The 27,087-nt window shown below is 56.8% G+C and overlaps 1 protein-coding gene across 1 annotated transcript in view; it reads right to left on the reverse strand.

Annotated features, from left to right (window-relative positions):
- The window catches only part of TNRC18 (trinucleotide repeat containing 18), an 87,119-nt gene that overhangs the window by 25,414 nt on the left and 34,618 nt on the right, over positions 1–27,087 (reverse strand). The window contains 9 exon segments of the mRNA XM_058709874.1: positions 6,028–6,276; positions 11,106–11,381; positions 14,541–14,901; positions 16,313–16,484; positions 18,144–18,272; positions 18,510–18,646; positions 19,177–19,352; positions 24,148–25,146; positions 26,391–26,820. Coding sequence (XP_058565857.1) covers positions 6,028–6,276; positions 11,106–11,381; positions 14,541–14,901; positions 16,313–16,484; positions 18,144–18,272; positions 18,510–18,646; positions 19,177–19,352; positions 24,148–25,146; positions 26,391–26,820 — 2,929 coding nt within the window.

The raw sequence follows: 27,087 nt of genomic DNA on the forward strand, positions 1-27,087 counted from the left end.
AACACTAAGAAAAGACCCCGATTTAAAAAATGGGTCAAAAATTGGAATAGACATGTCACCAGAGATACAGAGATGGCAAAGAAGCATTCGAAAAGATGTTCCGCCTCATGTCACTAGGAATGCAAATTAAAACAACAAAATACCACTACACACCTATTAGAATGTCCAAAATCCAAAACACTAACGCTAAATGCTGGCAAGGTTGACAAATCCTGTTCACCGCTGCTGGGAAGGCAAAACGGCACAGCCACTTTGTAAGACATTCCGGCAATGTCTTACAAAACCGAACGTGTTCCTGCCATACGATCCAGCAATCACCCTCCTTGGTATTTACCCAAAGGGGTTAAAAACTTGCGTCCACACACACAAAACTACACACAGATGATTACAGCAGCTTTAGTCAAAAGCGCCAAACCCTGGAGGCCACCAAGATGTCCTTGAACAGGTGAATGAATAAATAAACGGTGGCCCGTCCAGACAATGGAATATTATTCAAAGGTAAAAGCTAAAAAGAAACAAGCTGTCAAGTCATGAAAAGACACGGAGACACCTTTAAGTGCATAGTATGTGACATTCTACAGAAGGCAAAACTGTGCAGACATTAAGAGTGTCAGGGATTGCCAGGGTGCGAGGGGAGGAGAGGGATGAATCCAGAGGATTTTTAGGCAGTGAAACTACTCTGCATGACACTCTAATGGTGTTTTTACACCATTACACATGTGCCCAAACCCACAGAATGTACAACACCAGGAGTGAATCCTAATGTAAACTATGAATTCTGGGTGACAGTGATGGGTCCGTGTAGGTTCATCAATGGTAACAAATGCACCACTTTGGTGGGGAATGCCGATGATGGGGGGGAGGCTGTGCGTGGGGCGGGGGTGGGGGGGTGCATAGCACGTATAGAGGATATCTCTGTACCTTCCTCTCAATTTTGCTACGAACTTAAAACTGCTCTAAAAAAAAAAAAAAAAAAAAAAGTAGTAAGTACTGACATATACCATGGATGAACCTTCAGACAATTACACCAACTGAAAGCAGCCAGATACGAAAAGCCACATATGGTATGATTTCATTTATATGAAATGTCCAGGATAGAGAAATCCATAGAAGGCAGAGAATAGTGGTTCAGGGAATAGGGGGAGTGATATGAATAGGTATAGGGTTTCTTGTCGGGGACGGGGGGATAAAAATGTTCTGAAATTAGACAGTGATAATGGTTGCACAGCTCTGTGAATACAAAAAAACCCATCAAATTGTACACTTTAAAGGATGAACTTTAGGGGCGCCTGGGTGGCTCAGTCGGTTGAGCGTCCGACGTCGGCTCAGGTCATGATCTCGCGGTCCGTGAGTTCGAGCCCCGCGTCGAGCTCTGTGCTGACAGCTCAGAGCCTGGAGCCTGCTTCCGATTCTGTGTCTCCCTCTCTCTCTCTGCCCCTCCCCCGTTCATGCTCTGTCTCTCTCTGTCTCAAAAATAAATAAACGTTAAAAAAAAATTATAAAAAAAAATAAAGGATGAATTTTATGTGATGTGAATTATAGCTCCACAAAGTTGTGATTTAAGGGTAGATTCAAACCTGAGCATGTCAATAATTACATTAGATGTTAAAAAATTAAGCTCTCCAATGAAAAGACAGAGATTACAAAACAGATTGAAAAGGACCCAACTATAAGCTGTCTAAAAGAGACTTTACATATTAAGACAAAGGTAAAATGACTAAATGAGTGGGAAAAGACATACCACGCAAAGAGGAAGCATTAACAAAGGTCGAGTGTGGGGCGCCTGGGTGGCTCAGTAGGTTAAGCATCCGACTCTTGATTTCGGCTCAGGTCTTGATCTCATGGTCATGAGATAGAACCAAGCCCCACCCACATCTGGTTCCACGATGGGCGTGCAGCCTGCTTAAGATTCTCCCTCTTTCTCTGCCCTCCCATCCTCTGCACACACTCATGGGTGTGCTCTCTCTCTCTCTCAAAATGAAAAAAAAAGGGTAGTGACAGTTTAATATCAGGTAAGAGGGATTTCAAAACAAAATACATTAAGAGACAGAACACTTGGTAATAATAAAAGGATCACTTTAAGAGGAAAACAGGAACTCCTAAACGTACATATGCACCCAATAACAGAGCTTCAAATACATGAAGCAAACGTCCAGAGTTAAATTATAAGGAGAAAGAAAATCCTGCAATCCATAGCCGGAGGTTTTATATTTACCTGTAAGCAACTGATAAAACTAGACAACTAGTAAAGACACACAAGATCTTAATACTTTCAATCACATTGACTTGCCTGATAGAACGGAGTGACTTACAGAACACTGTGTATAATGACGTCAGAATCACATTCTTTAAGCGCACACAGTACATTTACTAGGAAACACCATATATCCTCAAATTTTAAAAGATTGAAATTATAGGGGCGCCTGGGTGGCTCAGTTGCTTGGGCCTCCGACTTTGGCTCACGTCATGATCTCCCAGTTTGTGAGTTCGAGCCCCGCATCGGGCTCTGTGCTGACAGCTCAGAGCCTGGAGCCTGCTTCGGATTCTGTGTCTCCCTCTCTCTCTGCCCCTCCCCTGCTTGTGCTCACACACACGCGCGTGCATGCGCGCTCGCTCTCTCTCCCTCTCTCTCTCTCTCTCTCTCTCTCTCTCTCTCTCTCTCAAAAAATAAACAAACAATACAGATTGAAATTATATAGAGTACTTTTTCTGACCAAGATGGAATTATGTTAGAAACCAGTAACAAGTAAATAACAAGGTAATGCCCACCATATTTGGAAAATAAATAATACTTGTAAATAATCATTGGATAAAAGTAGAAATCACAAGATAAATTAAGAAAAGTGTTGAACTTGGCACAAAAACAGACACTGAGACCAGTGGAACAGAATAGAGAACCCAGAAATGGACCCACAAACGTATGGCCAACTGGTCTTTGACAAAGCAGGAAGGAATATCCAATGGAAGAAAGACAGTCTCTTCAGCAAGTGGTGCTGGGAAAACTGGACAGCGACATGCAGAAGAATGAGCCTGGGCCACTTTCTTACAGCAGACACAAAAAATAAACTCAAAATGGGTGAAAGACCTCAATGTAAGACAGGAAACCATCAGAACCCTCGAGGAGAAAGCAGGCAAAAACCTCTTTGCCCTTGGCCACAGCAACTTCTTACTCAACACGTCTCCGGAGGCAAGGGAAACAAAAGTAAAAATGAACTATTGGGACCTCACCAAAATAAAAATCTTCTGCACAGCTGAAGAAACAATCAGCAAAACTAAAAGGAGAAGATATTTGCAAACGACATATCAGATAAAGGGTTAGTATCCAAAATCTATAAAGAACTTACCAAGCTCAACACCCAAAAAACAAATAATCCAGTGAAGAAATGGGCAAAAGACATGAATAGACACTTCTCCAAGGAAAACATCCAGACGGCCAACTGACACGTGAAAAACTGCTCAACATCACTCATCATCAGGGAAATACAAGTCAAAACCACAATGAGATACCACCTCACACCTGTCAGAATGGCTAATATGAACAACTCAGGCAACAACAGATGTTGGCGAGGATATGGAGAGAGAGGATCTCTTTTGACTGCTGGTGGGAATGCAAACTGGAAAAACTGCATGGAGGTTCCTCAAAAGAACTAAAAACAGAACTACCCTATGACCCAGCAATTGTACTACTTGGTATTTATCCAAGGGATATAGGTGTGCTGTTTCAAAAGGGCACATGCACCCCAATGTTTATAGCAGCACTATCAACAATAGCCAAAAGATGGAAAGAGCCCAAATGTCCATCGATGGATGAATGGATAAAGAAGATGTGGTCTATATATACAATGGAGTATTACTCGGCCATCAAAAAGAATGAAATCTTGCCATTTGCAGCTACGTGGATGGAACCGGAGGGTAGTATGCTAAGTGAAATCAGTCAGTCAGAGAAAGACAAAAATCATGACTTCACTCATATGAGGACTTTAAGACACAGAACAGATGAACATACGGGCAGGGAAGCAAAAATAATATAAAACCAGGGAGGGGACAAAACAGAAGAGACTCATAAATATGGAGAACAAACTGAGGGTTACTGAAGGGGCTGTGGGAGTGGGGATGGGCCAACCGGGTAAGGGGCTTTAAGGAATCTACTCCTGAAATCATTGTTGCGCTAAATGCCAACTAATTTGCGTGTAAATTTAAAAAAATAAAATTAACAAAAAAAGAAATGTGTTGAACTGAGTCATACTAAAAACAGGACAACATAAAATGCATGAGATGCGGCTAAAACAGTGTTGAGGGAGAGCTTTACAAGTCTCCACAAGAAAAAAAAGAAGGTCCCAAGTTGATAACCTAAGCTTGCACCTTAAAAAATAGGAAGTGGTTGGCAATTATACCAAGAGTGAACAGGAAGGAAGGAAGGAAATAAAGGGCAGAAATTAATAAAATTGATAACTTCTGGCCACACTGACCAAGAAATAGAGCAGAAATAAGTCATTTGTATCAGCAATGAAGAAGAAAACATCACTACAGACCCCTCAGAGTTTAAAAAAAAAAAAAAAATGGGGTGGGGGCGGCAGGTGGATGATGTGAACTCTGCCAATACATTTGGCAACCTGGGTGAAATGCAGAAGCCGGCAGGTTCCAGGATGGCTGGTGCATTTGGGGGTGAGGCTGGGGGCTGTGGACAGGATGATGGGTGTCTGAGCAGCCACAGCCTGAGGGTGGGGGAGCAGATAGGTAGAATGTGACCAGAGGGCAATGGGGGACCAGTGAGAGGTTCTCAGCAGAGAAGCGGTCTGGTCAAGTGCGACCTTTGAGGAAAAGCCCTCCAGCTGCTTCACCATAAAGAAAACCTGAGCAAGGCAAGCCGGAAGGGAGGCCAGCGCCACTGTCCGGGGGAACCAGGCCCTAAGTTCCCAGGGAACAACGGCAGGACGTGGGGTGAGAGGGAGTGAGGAGGAGGAGGAAGGAGACTGCGAGGCTGCCCCAGAGATGGGGTCCCAGGGGGCGGTACAGGCCGCAGGAATGAGCCTTTGTCCTGGAGCCTGCAAGAAATGAAGCCAGGGGCAGCTGGGGGAGACCTGGGGGGAGAGCAGGGTGGCAGTACTGTGCCCATGTTCCCTGTCCCGGCCCCTGCCAGGAGGGACTCCCGTGGACCTCCGAGACCCAGAGAGGGACCGGGAGGGCGGGCCAAGCCCAGGTCAGCACACACATGTGGGACCATCTCAGTCTCCAACGCCCTGGACGCAGGTAAGCCAGGTCCGTGTGGGGATACTTGGCCTAGTGGGAATGGAGGTGGGCCCAGGAGAAGGTCCCCTGTTTGTCCCAAGAAGGCACGGCTACGACCGGACAAGCAGAGAGGAAGAAGTGGGCCCAGTACAAGGCCTCGCCTCCTGCCGGAGCTCCCGGCCATCTCCATTTGCCCACCTGGGCAGCTGGACGGTGAGCCCGGCTAACAGGCACACGGCACCCGGCAACCCCCTAGGGATGACCTCCTCCGGGCCCCCACCCCAGGCTGCATGGCCATCTCGCCGAATGAACCGCCTCTAACGCCCAGATAGAAAGGGCTTCCTCTTCCTCCAAACCTCTGCGTGGCCGGCCTGTGCCTCTACCTGTACCTGTGTTTCTCCTATGACACTTAGCCTAGTGCCTCCTCTCTGTCGTGCTTCAGCCTGGGTGTCACCTACCTGGAGTAGCCTCCCCTGGGCTGCTCCAGCCCCCCAGGGAGCAGATCTGAGGCCTCTGTGCTTCCCGGAACGGCCCGTTCCCGGACGCCTGAAGCGGACGGGGCCAGGCCACATACGTCCGTCAGGTGCACATACAATGAAGGTCACCTACAGAGCTCTGGCGACCCCTCCTGGGGCGGGCCGGGCCCAGGTCACCAGGACCACTCTGCTCGGGATGGGGGCCCACGAGGCAGGGCTCCACTGGCCCCCCCAGCTCTGCTTCTAGCCTCCTCCGAGCCTCGGTTTCCTGTCCGAAGGATGGGGCAGCGGCGTCCCTGCAAGTCCACCTGCCGGTACTTACCCATCAGGTTCTGCCGCTCTTCCTTCTTCCGGGCCTTCTGCTTGGCCTCCAGCTGCACCACCGAGAGGGACGGCCCCACTGTGGGGCTGGGGAGGGCACTGGCTGCAAAGCGGGCCAGCAGGCCCAGCCCGCTCTCCTCCAGGCCTGGCGACAGGGCCCGTTCCCGGGGCCCCAGCCTATAGCCGCCGGCAGCCTCGTCCTCCTCCTCCTCCAGCTCATCCTCCTCGTCCTCCTCCTCGGAGCTCTCATCTGGTGCAGAAAACAGGGGGCGAGTCAGAGCCTTGGCCCGGGTGGGTACCACCCCCCACCGCCCCTGCTCGGCCGGGGCACCAGCGAGGGATGCCACAGCTCCAGCCTAGCTCCTCACTCCTCACCGGCCGGGGGTGGTCCAATACCAGCCCACAAGTCCCCCCGATGGCCCAGTGACCCCATCACAGCAAGCCCAAGACATGGGCATCCCGGACAGCCCAGAGGTGGGCAGCGGCCTTGGGAATCAGAGGGTTTCTGTAAGGGGAACACCACATGCACCTGTGCTGTGGGGAGGGGGACAGACACACGGACAAGGACTGGAGACAGCTCTCTCCGTCTCACGCACGCGCGCACACACACACACACGCCCCGACATACAACATGGAGGCTGAGGAAGGAGGCAGGAGAGAAGGAAAGAGGAGGCCAGGGAGGGACAGAAAGGAGGCAGGAGAGGGCCCTGGGGACTCAGGCGCCTGGGGGTCTGGGGCTGGTGGTGAGAACGTGGAGTTTGATCTCCTCTTGGGGGAGTGGAAACCCCCTGGGTTGTAGCCCTGAGCAGACGCTGGGATCCAAACTTGACTTCCAAGGATCCCCCTGAGCCAAGAAGCCTGGGGCAAATCTCAGCCCTCCGTGAGCACCTATTGTCTCATCTGTGGCAAGGGGTGGTCTCCCCAGCGCCCCCCCTCCCCCAGGTAAGGGGAGGCTCCCAATATGTAGGAGAAAGCACTTCGCAGGCTCAACAAGCATCAAACAAACAGGGCAAGCCTGTTGAGCAGAAAGAAGCCACTGTCCCCAAGGCCAAGGGAGCCACAAGCTGGCTATGCCTCACGACCCATGGGGAGCCGGGAAGGGAGAAGCACCCAGGTCAGCCCACTCTACACCAGGAGACGGAGACTCGGTGCGGCCAAGTGCTCAGGCAGGACTCAAACCCAGGGCTGCCTGGCTGTCTTGCCACCCAGAATCTCCTGGAAAGAATCTAAAGGAGCTTCAGCCTGTGTCTCCAGCTGGTGAACAGAGATGTACTTATCCATGGGAAGCGGCCTCCCGCCTGGGAACCTGCAGCTCTGAGCCCAGCTCGGGCCATGGGAACAAAGGCAGGGCAGGTGGCAGGCTGGCAGGCAGGGCAGGAAAGGCAGCGCTCCCTGCACATGAACCGAGCCCTCCAAGAGACTGTAGGCAGGTAACGAGCTTGCTTCCGACCTTCCCCAAGAGACAGGCTAACACCACAAGGGCAGGCAGGCACGAGAACATCAGAAGCCGACTGCCCACGAGATGCCCAAGGGACATCTGCCCAAGGGTGGGGTCTGCCCAGACTGCTGGGAGTGTGAAGGTGGCTCTGGGGGCTGGTGACCAAGGGCAGGGCCAGGCGAGGCTGGAGGTGCCCCTCTGCAGCAGGAAGGGGGAAGGGAAATACGGAGGTGGCCCAGATCCTCCCTACTCTACCTTGGGAAGCACCTGGGCTCAGGGGATGGAGAGGGACAGAGACAGCTGGCCAAGTCCACGTTCTCACACCACGCCCCAAGCCACCTGCCTGCTTGCGTGCAACTAACAGCCCAAAGTGGCGGCCCTGGGTGCGCCAACGGAGGCAGGGGTTCTGTTTAACCCTTAACCGAGGGAGCCTCGGTCTGTGCCGAGCGACCCCTCGGTGAGGAAGGTGGAGATGAGCTCAAGGAATCCCTGAAGGGAGTTGAGAAAGGCAGGAGGCAGAGACAGAGGTTTGTTAGGAGGAGGAGGGGGGGGGGGGGAGGAGGAGGAGGAGGAGCTGGAGGAGGAGACCCGGCCCCCCGGAGCAATGGATGAAGCAGGATGGAGGCCAGCGGGGCAAGCAGGCAGGCAGTGCACACTTGCGGTCCATTCACATTGCAGACATCACATGGTTCTGTCTCCGCCCCAGCGGGCCACAGCGGCAAAGCAGGCTAAGTGTAGGCAGACTTTCGACAGCGCCTGGGTCCCCCACAGCGGGCCTCCCTGGGGTGGGCCAATTTGAGCAGGGTGGCGGGCGGGGGGCTGGCCGGGGTGGGGGCACGGGGTCAGACGTGTGGCCGGTTTTCCCTTGTAGAGAAGGCCTCCCCTGGCTGCTCAGGTGTGGAGACTCCAGAACTCTCTCCCATCCAGGAGTCCCCATCGGCAACGTCCGGTGGGGGAGGGCTGGCTCTGGGTTTCCGGATGCCCGGGATGTCTATGTTGGACACCAGTCGGCCAGCAGCAGCCCAATCCCAGCACCCTGAGACGGGAGAGTGCTTGGAAGGGAAAAGTCAAAACCAGGGCGTGCTTCCCCCAAAGCGGAGACACAGAGGATCTTGGTCTCCCGAGACGCTCCCCACCTCCGGCTGCTGGGAGCGTGACAAGCCCCCACTGGCTGTTTCCCATGGCGGCCGGTCTACTCAGGCTGGGGTCTGCGGGACAGGGGGAGTAGAGGGGGGTCTCCGGACCAAGAAAGCCTTTCTAGAGCTGTCCACACCTGAGGTCACAGGGCTTGCCAAGGGCAGAGGGTAGAAAAAGTCCCAACAAAGAAGCCCAAGGAAATAGAGAAAAACTTTTATAAAAAGAAACAAAAAACACCACCAACAAAAATCTCGGCTCAGTACAGTGGGGTTGTCTGTTGTTAACTTGGTTCGGTTTCCAAAACCCGATTGATAAATGCCAAAGCAATCCGCTGCTGCCATAGCCGATGGGGGCAAACCCCGAGGAGGGGGGGTGCAGAGGGGACACAAAGAAAAGGGTTTTGCCTACCTACGGAGCAACGAGCCAGGCTCGCACCCAAGCTCAGTGACCCGCTGCGCCGTCTGCCCTACTCCCAGCCTTCGCTTTGCGTCCAGAGTGCAGCGTGAGAGCAAATGCAAGAGACCAAAACAGACATTCAAAGCATCATGGGTAGGGATCAAGGGTGAAGGTATGGTCAAGCTGCTGGGAGGAGAGAGCAGACACTAGAAAGCCAAGCAGTCAGGTGTTTTAGTACCGGATGTCAGAAGTCCCTATTACCCAAATATCCCTGTCAAGACCTCGCCAGCTGGTGTGCGCAGCAAGGCCTCTCCCCTCCCCCTATCTGGGCTCTCTCCACGGCTGCATCCGGCCTGGTCTGAGGGCCCCTGGCTCCCTCTGCCCACTCTGGGCCAGTGGCCCCTTGCGAAGAAGAGATCAGAGCGGGAGGGGCTGCCTGCTTCTCTACAGGATCTGAGCTGGGGCAGGAGAGCTTAAAAACATGGGAGCTGGAACTTTGGCTTTAAAGGGGAGGAGCCCGGGGAGGAAAGGAAGGGGGTCAGGGAATGATGAACCAGCCAGACTGGTCTGCAGAGGCCAGGGCTGAGGGAGGCCCGGCAAAGGAGGCTGGCTGGTTGGTTAGTGGCCTCCCCCCCGAGGCCCAGACTGAGGGCAGCAGCACAGGAGAGTCCCAAGGGCACCTGGCCCCCTGCTGTGCCGTCTCCTGGTCACCCAAGATGGGTGTGGGCCTATCAGGACGAGGGGTGTGGGCAGGGAGAAGGCGGACCAGGAACACAATCAGGGTAGAGTCCAGCCCCAGGGCCCAAGCCAGTTCCCGTCCAGGTTGGCCTCTACGTGTCTGGGCCTCACTCAGGGAGCGTGGGGTCCGGGCTCTGGGAATCCCTGAAGGGGGGGGGGGTCCACCCTGAAGCAAATGCTAAAGTAGGGTGAGGAAACACTTAGGGATCCTCTGGCTCCCCCGCCGCCCCTGGGACGCACCTAACCCGGGCAAAGTCAGAGCCAGGGTGTTCGCAGGGGTCACTGAACCCCACCCTCTCTTCACAAGTGAGGCGAATGAGGTTCCCCGGGCTGGGCCGGGGTGCCAGCAGACCAGGCCTGTGGGCTCCTGGGCCAGTGCTCTCGGCGAAGCCTGTGCCCCGCCGCTCAACACGGCAATGAGGCCCACGCCTTCACATCTCACAACGAAACTCGGGGCAGCAAACGGTCTTGACCCTGCACTGCCTACGTGCCCTTTAAAACAGAAGGACGTGTTAGGAAACGAGTGTTCGTATTTTTAAACCGCTGTTACACAGGAACAGAGCTTTAAGAAAATAAAAAAAACAAACGAGCAGCTAAAAAAAAATAAAAATTACAAAAAGGAAGAAAGATGAAGCTGGAGGTGAACGCAGCTGACTTTCGGTCTGAAGAATGAAACGCATGCCAAGAGCTACCGGGGACGCCTGAACAATAGAAAAGAGCGGCAGACTGCACGCCCCAGCTCCGCCCCTGGGGGGGGGAGGGGCGGGGGGGAGGGAAGGAGGGACAAAACGGGGGGGGGGGGGGGGGAGCAGCAACCTAACGGTCTAGTAAGGACACAGCAAGAGAGACAAGGCACACGGGTTTAGTTAAAAATGAACTCGGTATGTTTAATAAAGCTCGGTATTACCAAAATCGCGGTACAAACATCAAGTCACACGCCCACACGACAGAATTCCATTTACAAAATGTCCCTCGGGGGCCTCCTCCGGGTCCGCGCCCGAGAGCGCCCAACCCAGGCCTGCGGTCTAGGGGGCAGAGGAGGCGAGGAGGAGGGCAGAGGGGGAGAATGGACAGGGGCGGAGACTAAAAACAGTCCATATAAAAGCTCAAAAAGAGCCAGGCCGTGGCGTTATCACAATGATACGGGTACAGGTAAGAACAAAAATAAAGACTCAGGCGGATACGGCAGGCTACGCTGCCAAGAACCAAGACGGCCGCCCTTCCCGAGGCGTCCCAGACGGGCCACCTCTGCCCGCCATCTCCTGCCATCTCCTGCGTGCTCGCTCGCTCGCGCTCGCTCTCTCGCGCTCTCTCTCACTCACTCTCTCGCTAGGAAACACGGAAGGTATTTTGTGTTTGGAGCTAGTAACCTTGGTCAAACGAGTCCTCCGAGGAATCGCTGAAGGAGGATCGGGCCTCGACCTCTCGAAGCAGCAAACAAAAGGGCTGCTTCCTGCCGGCGGCCGGCTTGGGTTTGAGAGTCCGGGCGGCCGCCAGGCCCCGCTCGCTCAGCTTGGGGCCCCCGGCCGGCTTGCCGTTCTTTGCCACCATGCCACACAGGATGGAGGACGTCAGTTTGGAGCTGGACGGGCCTTGGGCAGACCACTCGTCCTTCAGGAATCCTTCGTCTTCCTCTGAGTCCGTATCTGCAGTCAAAGTAGTTTTTGACACAGTAAGTCATGGGGTGCTGGGCGGGGAAGGGCTGGCGTCTCTCGCTACTAGCGGTTTCGAGAAGGCCCTGGCGCGTGCTAGGGCAGAGAGGTCCAAATGCCTACTGGCTGCGGAACAAGCCGTGCCCCACCGCCTGGACCTCTCGCCTCTCGCCCGGGAGGCCTCCAAGCCACAGGCATCACAGAGCTTGTCCTATCCGGGCTGGCTGCTGCCGGCCCCGCCCACCAGACAGCCACTTCTGCCAAGGCCTTTCTGGGCCCTGGCGGGAGGCAGGAGCCCCACACTCGTGAGGGTCTCGCCCGTGGTCATGGAGGTCACTGCACCCAGCACGTGGGGACACGGGGAGGGACAAGGCCCAAGAAAGGAAGGGCCCCGGTAAAGCTCTTCTCCCCCAGAATACCCGTTTGCCCCGGCACAGGGTGGCACAGGCAGGCTCATGACGACAATCACGCACGCGCACCCCAACTCCCCACCCAGCAACATCCCAAAGGCGCATCGAGATGGGCCATCGTGAAAGCGGTTGCACCAAGGAAACTGGCAAATGATGGGACAACTCAAGGCTTCCCCCCAACTTTTTCCTATCGAAGGGCCGGGCTGCCAGCACACTGCTGCTGGCTTCCCTGTCTCCAGCCTCACCGTGCAGGTGAGGTCAAGGTTCCCAAGCTCTCCCGGGAGAGGATCCCCCAGCTTTGGGGAGGGGGAGTGCCACGGTCAAGCAGGCACAGCTCTGGCCCCTTCCAAGCCCATCCCAACCAAGAAGTCGTTGGAAGAAAGGGCTCGGCAGCCAGAAACTATAACCCCTTGATCTGATCAAATCCACTCGGAACAAGAGGAACACTAACAGAGACACAGCTCTGGCAGCACCTGCCATTTGCAAATCCACAAGAAAACTATACGCGTCGGGTGCAGGAGGCGAGGGGGACGCAGCGTCCACTGGCTGCCTCCTCCTCTACCTGGGCTTTCCACGTCAAGACCCCAACGGCAGGATGGCCTCCAAACTCCAGGCAGAGCTAGGACAAAGACAAGCCCCACCAGGCCCCTGCCCATCGTTCCCAAGGCCGCATCCCAGGCCAGAGCCACTCGTGGGTGATGACAACCCAATCGGCTTCCCACCAGGCACGTCCCCGACCCCTACAGCCCAAGAGTTGTAAAACCCCAAAACGAAAAAGAGAAGAACGTTCTGTTCTCTCCTCCCATCTCCTGCCAGCCATCCCTGTGCTAGAAAACACTCTTGTCCTCTTTGTGACCGCGTAGTCTCGCTTACCTAGAACCGCGGAAAAGCCAACATAAAAAATACAAACGAGGGCCCTCTCCAGATCCAGCCGCGTATCAGAGCGAGCATCTAGTTGGAGTCAGACCTTTAGACCTGTATGTTGCAACGTTTACTCACTTCTCACCTGGACGATGGAATTTAGGCACAGACCCAACAGCTAGACTAGCAATCTGAACATCGCTTTGTGCATGCACACACGTGCGCACAGCAGACTCACTGGCTCAGAGCACGCCAAACATCTCAGAGGCTGAACCGATCTCTGGTCTCTAAACGTACCCCAACCACCTAGAAGTGGGAAGGTACAGGATTCTTACCTGGCAACCAGCCAGGCGACACCCAGTGGCCACTCACCCTTGAAACATAAGAGCCGCAGCAATGCTCCCCACTCCCTCCATCGTTCCAAAACCAGCAGAGATACAAACAGCAGAGGAAAACCCTTCTTCCCTCTTCCTCCAGAGCTAGGAGTTTCTGGTATGAGCTCATGGTGGCCATGGGCCAGGGCACTCCTGCTCGGATCATACCCATCACGACCGTAGGGCCATCAAAGCTATCGCAATCAAGCATGTCCTGAGCACATAAGCCACAAAGGTGCTGTTTACTTCACACACGTCTCTGCATCAGCCCTAGAAACCCTTCAGTCCACAGCAACCAAAACCACGAACATTAAAACACACACACACACACACACACACGTATGCACACGCATGCGCGCGCCTCAAGTTCTTCACTGACGTGAACTCACTTAAAGTTCAGGACAGCCATGGGAAGCAGACGATGATAACCCCATGTCCACCAAACTTTATTTCCTTTCCTTAAGAAAACAAACTTTCTAATAACATTACAAGTGTCGGCTTTCTTGCACGTGACGTTCAACCGCTGCCCTCCCGACACCTCATGGACCACGCAGAGTCAATCAAAAGCCCAGACACACACAGCCAGGCAGTCGTCAAGGGAAAAAGCCGCCCACCCCAGTCGGAGCCTGGGACTCCCCAAACGAACCCCGCGGACAACTGCCAGGAGCCACGAAGCCCCGCCTGGCTCTCCTGCGGCGGCCACACGCTTGGTGCGCATCGGTCCCGGGCACTAGGGGCTCGGCCCACACACGCACCACGCAGCGGCCCCGGGGCCCCTGGAGAGCCGGGCGGGCGGGCCCAAGGCCCAAGGCCCAAGGCCCACCGCCCAGGTAAGGAACTCCGACGCGGCGGGCTCCGGGCCAGTGCGAGACCGCTCAGCCCCTCCGCGGCTGCGCTCCCAGGCTCCACAGCTCCCGTCCTGGGAGCCGAGCCATCCGGGCCCCGCCAACTCCCCACCCCTGGCGGTCAACCTCGCCCGGCCTCGGCCTCCACCCTCGGGAACGACGCGGGGCAGCCACCTGGAGGACTGTCTTTGTCGGAAACAAAGTGAAACACGGCCCGCACAGCCCTCGGTGCGCCGACCAGCACGGCGCCCTCTCCACGGACACCGGACACCGTTCCTCTGAATCTCCGGCCCCAGGACAGAAAGCCGCCTGTGGGCAGGGGAGACGGACTCCTCTCTATGGTCGTCGCGAGCGACCGCTCTAGGCCCAGCGGCCGCCAACTCGGTGGCGCAAAGCCTCCCACACAGACGGCTTCCCCTCGAACAAGCGAACAAGCGGAAGGCCGGTACACGAGGGCAAGCGGACTTCCGCTCCCACCCGCCAATCACGGGCGCCCGCCAATCACAGGCACTTCTGCTTTAGGCACCCCCCCCCCAACCTCACGCACGCACTTCCGGCCTGGAGCCCGCGCAAAAGCAGGAGACGTTCGAGCGCCCACGAGATGCAGAGAGAGGAGACTGAGGAGAGGAAATGCCCCAAGGCGGCGCGGCATCCGCTACTTACTGTAGGAGTAGCTGCTCACTTCCGAGGCGAACGGGGAGTGGGCCGACTTGGGCTGGCCTCTGGCCTTGAAGCCCACCTCCATCTTCCTGGCTTTGGCGGCCCTTTTGTGTTTACCTTCTCTGGAGGCTTTGAGAGACAGGCTGAGGCCTTTGGCCAGCGCCTTCCGGTCCTTGCCCAGCAGGCTGTCATAGGGCGTCAAGTACCTGCCGCAGCCCCCGCTCGCTTTGGACTTCCCTCCAGAACTGTCCGAGAACTTGAAGGGCGACTTCAACTTGTCCTGCTTCGTGAGGGAGAGGGCCTTGTCCAGCTTGCTTGCCAGTTGCTCCTGGTCACTGGCCATCTTCTTCTTTTTAATCTTTAGCTGGAGAGGGAAGTTGGGGAGTCACGGGTTAAGACGTTTGGCAAAACAGGATCGTGTGTTTCGGTGCCCAGGCTGTGCCGAAGCTGGGCTCCGGTCCTTTCCTCCTGCCTCCGTGGCTTCTAGCAAGCTGCTCACCTCCTCTTAGCCTCAGTTCTTCTGCTCTGTAAATCGGCGGTAATTATGTATGGGCATCTTGGGGGTTTTTCTGAAGATGAACAAGATCAGGCCCACAAAGCTTTTATCACAGAGCTGTTACTGCGGTTACAGTTCTCATGAACACTGGCATTTCCACTGGCTTTGCCTGGCGCTGTCTGGTGCCTCCTAGGGAAGCCCTTCAAGCAGGCAGCACAGCCCATGAGCAGAAGGCAGCTGGATTAGGTCAGAGGCATGGAACCGAGATGGAAAACCCAGGTCATACCATGGATTCCCACCTAAAGCAGCCCATCCAACTAAATGTGCCTAGCCGACAAGAGAACGCCCTACGAGCGTGCCCTGGATGCCTGAAGCAGAAAGCACGACTCAAGATTTCACAGATTAAATTCCTGGTTCCAAGTCTGCTGTAGTCACTCATTGTCAAAGGGAAATGTGCAGTTTCAAAGCCGTTAATGCCCCTCATTTGAACGTTTTGTCTCTATTTTTCTTGAATCAGGTAACCTATTGTAAGGCGGGGGATAGTTGGGATAGGGCCATTTAAACAACCAAAAGTATCCTTCACAATTTGTGAATAAAGGATGCTGATCTACAAACTGGCTCTATTCCCTCCTCCTGGATGCAATCCCCCTTATGTGTGTTATTTCGCTCTGATGGCCAAATCAACATACAGCCCCTTGCATGGGGCCTTATGGGGAAAGATGACAAGGTACATTAGTATTTAGAGACAAGGGCCTTAAGTGGCCGATTTCAATGCTCTGCAGAAATCAGAAAAATCAAGGAGCTGGCTCTCACCCCATTACCTCTGGAGAGTTCACAAGGAAATTATGATGGGATCAAGCCCTTGCTTCTGAGAACTACAGAATGGTGAAGCTGCTCGTTGAACAATTACACTGTTAAACAATAGTAACTGTGTTATCTGGTTAAGAACTTGCAATCTCTCTTCCTGGCTTCAGCAAAGGGTCACCGAGCATGCATGGCGGGGGGGGGGGGGGGGGGGGGGGAGAGTGGCTTTCCGTCTCCGCTCTACCTGAGGCTGCGCTAGTCTGGTTAAGTCTCTGACCTCCTCTGGGCCTGGATTTTCTCCTCTGTGCAATAAGGAAGACTAGAGGACAGTTCTTCTGGCACTAAGACAATCATTTCTACAGTGTCTGTGCAGCAGGCGGGGCCAACAGACCTGCAAAGGGAGCGTGAACTCTGGCACACCCTCCAGACCTTCCACTCTAAGATGGCAGCATCTCTGGAACACAGGGTTACTGACCTGACTCATGAAGTCCGACGAGGCTTCGTGCTCGTCCCAAGGCTGGTTCCTGCCCCTAGCTTTCCCTGTTCCAACCAGGGCATCGTGTTCCTCCTCAGGTCCCTTGTGTCTCTTCCTCATCCCTGCTCCAAGCTCGTACTCATCCGACGTCAGCAGGGGCTTGCTGCTCAGCCTGAAACCCAGATGCACTGCTGGTCAGCACGCTGGCCAGGAAAGACTCAAGGGTTGGGGGTCCGCCCTCACGGCCCTGAAGGGTGGGCTCTGGATGTCGAAGCACAGACAGTGATGGCAGAGTGATGAATCTGGGGAGACGGATCCTGTAAAACTATGGTGCTGGGATTCTATTTGTGAGTGGGGCAGAATGAGAGTTTAACCGGAAAGAAGAAACACTTCTCCAAGGCAGTATCCTCTGCTGGCCTCTTTCTTGTGCTTCTTCACACATACACTCACACACACACCTTATCAAAACATGCCAAGAGTAAAGATCAGAAATGTCCAAGAAATCCCCCAGGATTGGAAGGGGAGTAAGAGCCACTGGCTGGTCTCCTGCACCCCTGGGATTAAGACAGTAGGGACACGGTCCTAGGTTGAAGGCTTCTCTTGCCTGCTTTAAGCTAAACCCTCACAAGTAATAAAAGCAGCTAATTTTTACTTGGTGCTTACTATGTGTTCTGTTCCATGTTAGTGTTTGATACTTGAGCCACAAAACAATGTTCCACATCCTGTTTTTACACGTGGGGAAACTGAGGCTCCAAAAAGCTAACACCCAGCCCCAGGTCACAACAAACACTGGATGGAGCTGGGACTCACAAGTAGGAACAGACGCCCACCTCCAGAGGCTGTGCTCCTAACCAGTGGCTGTGTGCTGGCGGCCCCAGCCCCTGTGGTTTGAGGAACTGCTTCCCTGCCCTCCTTTGGCTGGTTTTAGGGGATTTCTTCCTCTTTCCATCCTCTCCTCAAACAGGAACATCCAAGGAGGACAAATCCAAGTCGTGGGGACGCTTGGGGTGATCTGACAAGCCCTGTGGCCGATCCACTGCCTCTCCTGCGCCTTTTAGGGGCACCCTGTGGCCCCTCTGCTTCCTCAAGCCAAGCACCAGGCCACCTACTGTCTGCCCTGCTCCGATGTCCCAGGCTGGGGCACACTCCAACCCCACTCTTTTGATGGGCCTCATTCAGCTCCTGCTACTCCATGACACCCAGGGAAGACCGCAGCATCATTCCTACCCACGCTCAGCCTGGAGGAAGAGCTCTCATCCCAGCCACCATTCAAGAAAACCTCCAGAGACGCCACGCGTAGCTCCTGCTGCCGCTCAAGGAGTGTGCAAAGGAGCGGCCCCGGGTCACAGGCTCAGGCACGACAACCCAACAGGTCAGGCCAGGAGGACAAGAGTGACGCTGTCAGTCACGGAGGGAAGTAAGTGACAGCACAAGTCAGAACCCGTCCCAGGGGGCTGGAAGCTCAGCGGATCCCTCTGCAGGGAGGAGGTGTACAGAGAAGAGCAGGAATTCGTCCCTAACTGTGGAGAAAGCAGGTGTGGCGGGAAGATGGGCGAGGCACTTAGCTCATGGCACAGAAACCTCTCTCACTGGGGTCACCTGCCCACTCAGTGCCGGGTGGATGAGTCTGCCTGTCCGTTCCGCCACTCGCCTGGCTCGCCCTCCTGGCCCGGGCGGCGCGCACCGTGCTCCCTGAGAGCTACCAAACCAGGTGGGTCGGAGCCCGAGGGACTCGAGGTCCCCGGTGCCCAGACGCAGGCCCTGCGTGGGCCTGTGCTCCTCCCCTCCGAGCTCTGTGCCAGTTCCCGACCCACCGAGGGGCCAGCCTTACTTTCCGCTACTGTTGCGGCTCTTCCCTCTCTTGCGGGGGGGCGACAGGGTGCTCAGGGCGTGGGTCCGTTTCCTCGGCCTGCCAGGGCCTCTGCGTGCCAAGCTTCTATGGGGTTCCTCGCGCCTGTCCCTTAAAAAGAATCACACGCTCGGCTGTGAACCTGGGGGGTGGGGGGGGCGCGGAGAAGGACATACGATGCACACACGTCACTCGGGTCCACACACACCTCTAACGGCCTACCGCAGCCAACCTACTGAGCGCCAGCGCCTATGAGAGCCCAACCAGGGCGCCGCCTGCCGCGGCCTTGTCGCCCGACCGGCCGGGGCCGCGGGGTATGGCTGGGGTGCGGCCGGGGTGCACACTCACTCGGAGTCGCGGCGTCTCTGCAGCTTCACCAGCTCTCGCTGCTTCTCCTTGTACCGCCGCTGGACCTCAGCCAGCCGCATCCGGAAGTCCAGCTCCATGGCATCCATGCTTTCCAAGGAGGACTTCATGGCATACATCTGCGGGGAGAGCGGGGTAAGGATGCCAACGCCCACCGGCTCCCACCACCTGGCCAGGCATCCGCTCAGATGGGAACGGCGAGGCCTGATGGTGACCAGGGCCCAGCTCACGCCTCACCTGCCACTTCACTAGCCCTGGCCGTGGGCAGAACGCGGGACAGGGACCAAAACTCAACTCTGCAGGGCCGCGTCAAGGCCGAAGCGGCCCAAGACAGCCGCTCCCAACAGTGTGGGCCATCGTGTTATCCATCGCTTACAGAGGCCCACAGGCACCAAGGGGCACAGCCAGGCCTGCTCTTCCTGACCCGCCAGGCGGTCGCCCATTATCACGTGGATAAATGGAGACCCAGAAAGGGGATACGGCTTGCCCGGGACCGCACGGCAAGTCAGCGGTGGAACCTGGACTCGGATCAGGCCCTTTCGACTCCAAAGCCAGCCATGTCCCCAGCAAGATGGAGTCTCTGGGGGACCCATCTCTGCTCCCACCCCACGGGCCACAGGCAGGCAAAGACAGGCCCGGGACACCTCACCCGCTCCTCCTTCTTCTGCATCCAGCTATACTTCTTGTTGGGGTTCAGCTCCCGCGGAAGCCGCAGGTTCTTGAGCGGGTCCACGAAGGGACTGTCCAGCACCTCCTTCAGCATGTGGCTGCTGGCCGCCAGCAGGCTCTCCAGCGAGGGCCGCACCACCGGGCCCCGCTCTGCACCTGCACATAGGAGGCAGGTGAGCCCACACCTCTGTGCCCGCCCCGCCGTGCTCCCTGGGGGCAGCCCACCCCACTCAGACCCCAAACAGGGAGAAGAACGAGCCCAGGACCAGCTCAGGGCTTGCCCGAAGCCACATGGCCCCCACGATGCTGACGGGACCCCGGCCTTGCCGAGAGCCAAGAAATGGTGCTAAGCGAAGAGAACAGGCAGAAGCCGGGGCACACGGCACGGCTCTGTTCCAAACGTCCACTGCCGCCCAGAGAAAATGGCCACGAGCGACCAAGCGCCCACAGAGGTGCGTTCTAGGCTGTGCCTCTTTCTGCTCATCTGTCCTTTAAACTTTCCACGGGGAATATGCATGGTTTTCATATTCAGGAAGAAAAGGGCCCAAATTAAGCTTCATAAACTGCAAAAGCAGTAGGAGAACACAAAAAAGACAAACCAAGCAGAAAGGTGCGAAGAAACGAAAACCCTCCCCGCCCCCGCCACCAGAGGCACCACTCTCGACATTCTGGTAGAGGGCTCCAAAAATACCGACCCCCACTCGAACACACGCAACGTCCGTGGGCATCCTTCGTAAATGTGGGAACGGTATCAACGCATACATACGGTATCACACCTTTTTCCACCTACCCTCTTTTCACGGTAGCGCATAACAGCAATCTACTACATGTCGTTAGCTTGGACCTTATGAATTATAACTGCCGTTTCTACAGGTCAGCACCTTTTATGTGGCCAAACCCAGTAACAACTGCCTAGAGTTCTCTTGCATTGCTCAGTTTTAATTCATCTAAATAATCCCCCATTAAACGGCATTTCTATTTTTTCTTTTTCTTTTGCGGGGGGTGGGGGGGTGGGTGGGTAGTGGAGGCACAGGCACACAGCAAGGACACGTGTTTCAGGAAAATTCCTCTCTGTGATTAACACGATTAAGGTATGTGCATTTATCTAATAAATATTCCCACTACCCTTCAGAAAGGGCACGCCACCCATCTCCCCTCCAATCTCTCCCAGAGTAACAGTTTTTTTTTTAATTGGCGTTGTCTTTGTGATCTAATATGTGATCAGTTTTTATGAATGTTCCATACGTGCCTGAGAAAAAAAAATATTAAAAAAAATTTTTTTTAGTGTTTATTATTTTTCAAGAGAGAAGGATGGAGCATGAGCAGGGGGGTGCGTAGAGAAAAGGGACACAGGATCCGAAGCAGGCTTCAGGCTCCGAGATGTCAGCAAACGGCCCGACGCGGGGCTCAAACTCTCAAACCTCGAGATCATGATCTGAGCTGAAGTCGGACGCTTAACCGACCGAGCCGCCCAGGCGCCCTCAAAGCATATTCTTTACTACCGACGCGTGCAGTTCCATAAAACAGACATCACTGATGGTCTCGCATAGATCAGGGCTTCTCGACCTTGGCGCTATCCACGTTTTGGTCAGCTCATCCTCTGCAATGGGGGGCAGCCATCCTGGGCATGCGCTGTGGGAGGTTCAACAGCATCCCCTGCCTTTCCCCACTAGGTGTCAGCAGTACTCCCCCAAGCTGCGACAACCAAACGGGTCACTGCCAGTTGAGAACCAGCGGTTTTGCTCTTACGGGCATGGGCACGGAGGCTGCACAGCAGTGAACCCCATCAGCTCACGAGGGCCCACCCCGCGGTGACGCCTATGCACCAGACCACCCCTCAAGGTCGTCCGAACCGGAAGATTCTCAGTCGTTGGGTAAGGCAGGAGAGCACCGCTCCATCACAGAGGAGGGGACCGAGGTGCAGCTTCTGTCACCTCCTTCACCTTCCAAACCAGTCTGGCTGAGGCTCTCCCAACTGAGGCCGGGGAGCCTGGTGACTCTAGGCCATCTGCTACCGGAGGTATCATGCCCCCGCTCCCCGCCCTCCACACATTTAAGTCCTGACCCTACTATTTCAGAAAGTGATCTTATTTGCAGCGTCTCTACAGAGGACACCAGGTTAAAGTGACCAGATGAGCCCTAATCCAGTAGGACTGTTTGTCTATAGAAAGAAAGAAAGCTGGAGACAAGCACGGAGGCAACCGGGCAAGGACACGAGGAGAAGACGGGGTCCACGCGCCGGGAAAGAGGCCTCAGCAGGACCCAGCCCTGCCCACGCAGTGGTCTAGAACATCCAGACACCCCCCAGTCTGTGGTACTTGTGACAGAAGGCCTGGCTAACACACAGCCTCATGGCCGTACCAACGCAGGGGTGACCTGTGGGCCGCGGGAAGCTCGACGGGCGACCAGGGGCCTCTCTTCAGCGTTCCATCGGCAGCTGCCTGCTGGGTAGAGAAGAGGGCCGCCAGCCTCTCCCTCACCCTTGCTATGTACACACCCCTGCACACCGGCACCTCCAAGTGTGCTTTCCAGCCCAGGGTCACAGATCCAGCCTCGGGCCACACCTCCAATGCAGAAACCAGCTGTGGGTCCCCAAACCTCCTCCCGCTGCTTCCTGCAAAGTCTGCCCTTCCAGCGGCTCGGGCTAGAAACCCTGGAGTCGCTCTTACACCAGCTCGGAGCTGGCAAAGCCCTCTGGCTGCTCCACCTTAACTTCTACCCAGAATCCTCTTGCTCCTCACCTCTACCCACCACCCCGGCCTGGGCCTTCCTGCAGCCCCCCTTGCCTCTGCGTCAAGTGTCTACACAGCCCCCCAAAATGACACTGTTTAAGTCCGATCCTATCACTGTAACTCCAAGCCCTCCTCCAGTGGGTGCCCAGGGCCCCATGCCCGCCCCCTCCCACCAACCCCTGGCGGCCACCACTCTCTTCCTCCCACTCCACCCCAGCCCCAGCCTCCTTGCTCTGGTTCCAACGTGCTACACGTACTGTTGACCTCAGGGCCTTTGCAGGTGCTGTTCCATCAGCAAATCCCCCAGAAGAGTTCCTCCCTGGCCTTCCTTGGGTCACTTCACCCAGAAGCGCCTCCCTCTGTAAGAGACCACCCTTCCCTCCTCCATCCTGTTCCCCTCCCAGTGTCTCCACCTACCACCTATCACCACCTGACAGGGCCAAGGGCTATGCTCTGTGGCCCTCACGGAAAACCCAGCAACTGTTGGTAGGATCAAGAGGGGGGTTTGTCTCTTTCCAAAAAGTAATTTTTTGTGCCAAACTATTTAAATGAGTGAAAAGAAGTAATGAACTGGAGAACAAGAACCAAACAACAGACAGCTGTGGGGTGTGGGGGAGTGGGCATCACTTGTCCAAGCTTCCGGGGGACCATGTGACCACGGCGATGAAAAAGCCTTGAAAACGTGATTTTGTTCGGTCCCAGCAATTCCACCCCTGAGAATATACCCCCAGGAAAATCAGCGGTGGGGACAAAGATTTGTCACATTAGTTACAACAATAAAACAAAACCAAAGGCAAACTCAAATGCCTAACAACCTAGGGCCAGCTAAGGCATTGAAGGCTGGGGCCTCCACTAGGTGGAAAACTCGACTGTCCCCTAAGAAAATGTTTAAAGACCCAGAGCTTTGGGGTGCCTAGGTGGCTCAGTGGTCAAGCATCCAACTTCGGCTCAGGTCATGATCTTGAAGTTTTTGAGTCCGAGCCCCACGATGGGCAGCACAGAGCCTGCTTGGGATTCTCTCTCTCCCGGTGTCTGTCTCTCCTCCCCTGCTCACACACCGTCTCTCTCAAAACAAACTTAAAAAAAAAGAAGAAAATAAAAACACATAGCTGTAGAAAATATTTAATAAAAAACATGCTAAGTGAAGAGAGCAGCTTACACAGCATTGTTTACAAAACGATCTTAATTTTAGAAGCGCGTGTGTGTAGAAAAAGTTCTAGAAAAAATGCACCAAAACACTGGCAACGCTATTATTATCTCTCTGACAGCTGTCGCCTGGGCCCCTCCCTCCTCTGCGCTGATTCTGGGCCGAGCGTGGGGTGGCAAGGCTTGCCTGGCCCACGGCTCCTCCTGTACACATTTCTTGGAGCGCCCTGAGTTTCTGTATTGAACACCCGCGTTTTTTGTGCCCAGCCCAGAATTCGCTGCCCTTCTGCTGAAAGCACCCATTCCCTGCAGCCCGGTGGTGACAGCCCCATGGGCGGGGGGGGGGGGGGGGGGGGGTTGGGGAGGATGCACAATCAGCCCGTTCCATCCCATCTCCCAGCCCAGAGAGTTTGCTTCTGCACAAAGCATGACCCCCCAGGGAACTAACGAGAATGAATCAAATACCTTTGCCAGAGCCACCAGGAAAGAGGTGGCCTCTTTTGGGAGTCTGCTGAATTGGGCAGGCCCGTGGGCCTGCGAGAAGTATTGGGTGACCCCCAAGAGGACAGTGGGCCTGCCGTGAATGAGGACAACAGACAGAAAAGTGGAGCAGGCGGAGAGGGAGAGACGGGGAAGGGGTACACAGGACAAGAAACTCCCGATGACGGAGTGCCCAGATCCAGCCATACCTGAAACTTATTACCTAATGACCGCTGTACCTGGCTGCCGAGAGCCCATCGATTTCCCTCCCCTTTTTCTAAGCCACTTCAAATGAGCCTTTCCGTCCCCCGCCACCCAGAGAATCACGCTAACACAAAACGCGGCACTGACAGAACGAGGAGAAACTTCACAGAGAAGCCCGCAGACCGAGCGCGCAGCAACACAAACGCACGTGAACGCTACTAACCTGTAGACGGCAGAGATGACAAATTCTGCCCCGTGTATTTCTGCCTCAACTTTTCAAAAATGGGTACGGGTAAACCCCATCCTGGGGATTTTCAAAATGTTTAAATCCTTAGGAAAATTAAAACCACCAAAAATGCCATAGAAACCAACCGCCCATGGCGACTCACCTCCCACGTCCTGGCTCCTCTTCTCCAGCTCCAGCCCAGCGATCTCGCTCAGCAGGGTGATGCCGTGCAGGAAACTCTGCTCCAGGACCAGGCTCTGCGCCGCCTCCAGCTTCTCCAGGGCCTGGGCTCCGGCGCCCGGGGAGGGCAGAGGCCTGGCCTGGGGCAGCTCAGCAGCCGCCGCCAGGGCATTCATGCCAGCCAGCGGGTCCTCCGGGCCAGGCAGAAACTGGTCGGAGCCTTCCTCCTCCAGGAAGCAGGTGCCGCCGGGCACAGGCGCGGCCTCCCGGGCCTCCAGGCTCAGGCGCTCTCCGTCCCCGGGGGGCACGTCACAGTCTGCCAACTCCAGGCCGGGCCGGGGCTCGCTCGGGGGCGCCTGGGCTAGGCCTTCCTCGGGCACCGCCTCTACCACGGGCACAGCCATGGGCACGTCGACGGGCACCTCCACCGGCTCCTCCTTGGCCTCCACCAGCGTCTCCGGCGTCAGTCGCGCCCCCAGGTCCGGGGCGGCCGCGCACGATTCCGTCCGGCCGGGTGAGTCGGCCTGCGCTTCGGCCCCCTCCGCGAAGTCCGGGCACCCGGGGGCCTCCGCGACCCCCTGCCCGCCGGCGCTCAGGGCCTGGGCCTCCAGCAGGCCGCCTCCACAGCCGGCCGCAGGGCTCGGGGCCGCCAGCGCTTCCTCGGGGGGCAGCGCCAGAGGCGACTCCAGCGAGGGCAGCTCGGCAGGACCCTCGTCCATGTCCTCCACCTCCGCCTTCACCTCCCGCTCTGCCAGCGCCTCTCCGTCCGGGCCCTCCCGCAGCGGCTCCGGGATCTTGGCGGGGGACAGGCGGATGGGCTTGTCTTCAGGCGAGAGCGCCAGGCGCTCGGGCCCGTCGGCCGGGAGCGGCACGTCGGGGGCCAGGCCGTCGGCGTCGGCCGCCGCCGTGGGCTGCAGCAGGAACGGGTAGGGCCTCCCGTAGTGCGGCGGCAGGGCCTGAAACGGGTACCTGGGCGGGAGATCTGCCAAAGACACGGACAGTCAGCGGAGGCCCCTTCACCCGTCGCGTCTGACATTCCCCGCGTCCCCCCCCCCCCCCCCCCCCCGTCGACACCCACCCACCAGCCGGGACGGAGCCCCGTGGCCACCCTCTGCACCCGGCGGTCCTACACCAGGCGGCATCGGAGGACCCCTGCTGCCTTTCCGCACGTCCAGGCCACAGAGACACAAGTCAGCCGCCGCCCCGTCCCGAGGGGGCCTCAGGACTCAAAGGCAGAAACCACGGTCGGTCGGCTCTCTCTTTCTCTGGCCCCCAACGCCTCTGCGCCCGGCACGAGGCTGGCCCAGAAGCAAATGCTCCCTAGGCCACCAATGGTCTTGACCCGGCGGGGCCTCCTTTGGCCTCCGTTCCCGCCTCACCCCCTTCAAGTGGAGTCGGGGCAGCCCAACTATTCAAAAATAACGGCAACACGGTGCTGCCCTCCACGTTTCTACTCTGAACCCCCGCCCCCGAGCGTAGCCGCCCAAGAGCAGGGTGGCGCGTGGCCAGATGTTTGCGGTGCTTCTGCGCAAGCTCCGGGTGCTCCACGGGAGCCAGACGAGGGGGAAGACGGGTGCCTGGAGCAGCCCCCGGGGCCAGGCTTAGTGCCGGCCTTTAGCACGGCGTCGAATCTCCCCAGAGAGGAGCAGTCACTTGCCCCAAGATTCTGGTGGTAGCAGAATCTGAATCGGAACTCCAATCCTCCCGAGGACGCTCTCACGCTCTTAACAGCCGCCGGGGCAGAGGGACGCCATTAAGGCCACCTGCTGCACGTCCCCACTGGCGCAGGGCAGGGGATGAGCACCTGTGCTCGAAGCACACGGCCGAGGGTGGGGTCGGGGTCCAGTAAGGGCGCGATCACCGTGACAACCCTGCACGTGCCATGTGCCAGGAGCGCTTCCTTTACCGTTCTCGATTCGGTTTGGTTAACCCTCAGAACGAGTCCTTCTGAAGGAGATTCTAACGTCACGCCCATTTCCCTGACTTTACTACCGAGGTGGGGCTGGAGAGAGGCTGTGTCCGACCCACGCACGCATGCATTCACTCCAGAGCCTGGCGGCAGGCCCAGTACGCCACAGGTGCCCCGCAGAGACAGAGGAAGGAAGGGCCGGAGAACCGGATGGTCAATGGACTGGCGGCGATCGGTTCGACCAGAGCCAGACCCGACTCCGGTCTGGGCGACACGCGCCCCCCACGCCCACCCCAGGGTCTCAGCCACACTCCTACCCGAGAACAAGGCCTGGAAGGGGCTGGGGGCTTCCTTCTCCAACTCCAAGTCCTTCTTCTCGACGACATTCTCGGGTGCCTCCTCCTTGCGGGCGACACCGGGAGTGGGCGGCGGGGAGGCGGGCGGCGGGCTGCTGGGGTGGGAGCTGGGCGTGGCAGGGTAGGCGTAGGTGGGCGCCTTGGACACCTCCTCCAGCTTCTGGATGACCTTGGCCTTCAGGGCAGCCACAGGGGAAGCGCGGGGAGATGGCGGCGGGCTCGCGGCCTTGCCGTAGGTGCCCGTGGGGCCGGCGGCCAGGCCGGGGGGCTTCCGGGGCAGCAGCCCAGGGCCCGGGGCGGCCAGGCCGGCCTTGCCTGCAGCCTCCAGGCTCCGCTTGCTCACCTTCTCCTCCATCTCCACCCGATGCTCCTGGGCCTTCAGCCGCTCCTGCTGGGGAGGGGGCCGGCAGGCAGGGTGAGCACAGCACGAGCCATCGCCGGGCACTTGTCCAGGCCCTGGGGTCGCCTCAAGCAGGGCCCAGCACGCAGGCTGCCCGCCCTCCCAGCCTGCTACGGACATTCCGTCGTGGCTCACGTGTAACAAGCACAGCATTCCTTGTGGAACCCCAGACGGGGCTGGGCGCGGTGGGGGGGGGGGGGGGGGGGGGCCGCCTGGGGGGCCGCCGGGGGCCCCCAGTCCAGACTCCGGCCCCACCGG

This window comes from Neofelis nebulosa, chromosome 18 (genome assembly GCF_028018385.1).
Source record: "Neofelis nebulosa isolate mNeoNeb1 chromosome 18, mNeoNeb1.pri, whole genome shotgun sequence".
Taxonomy (NCBI): Eukaryota; Metazoa; Chordata; class Mammalia; order Carnivora; family Felidae; genus Neofelis; species Neofelis nebulosa.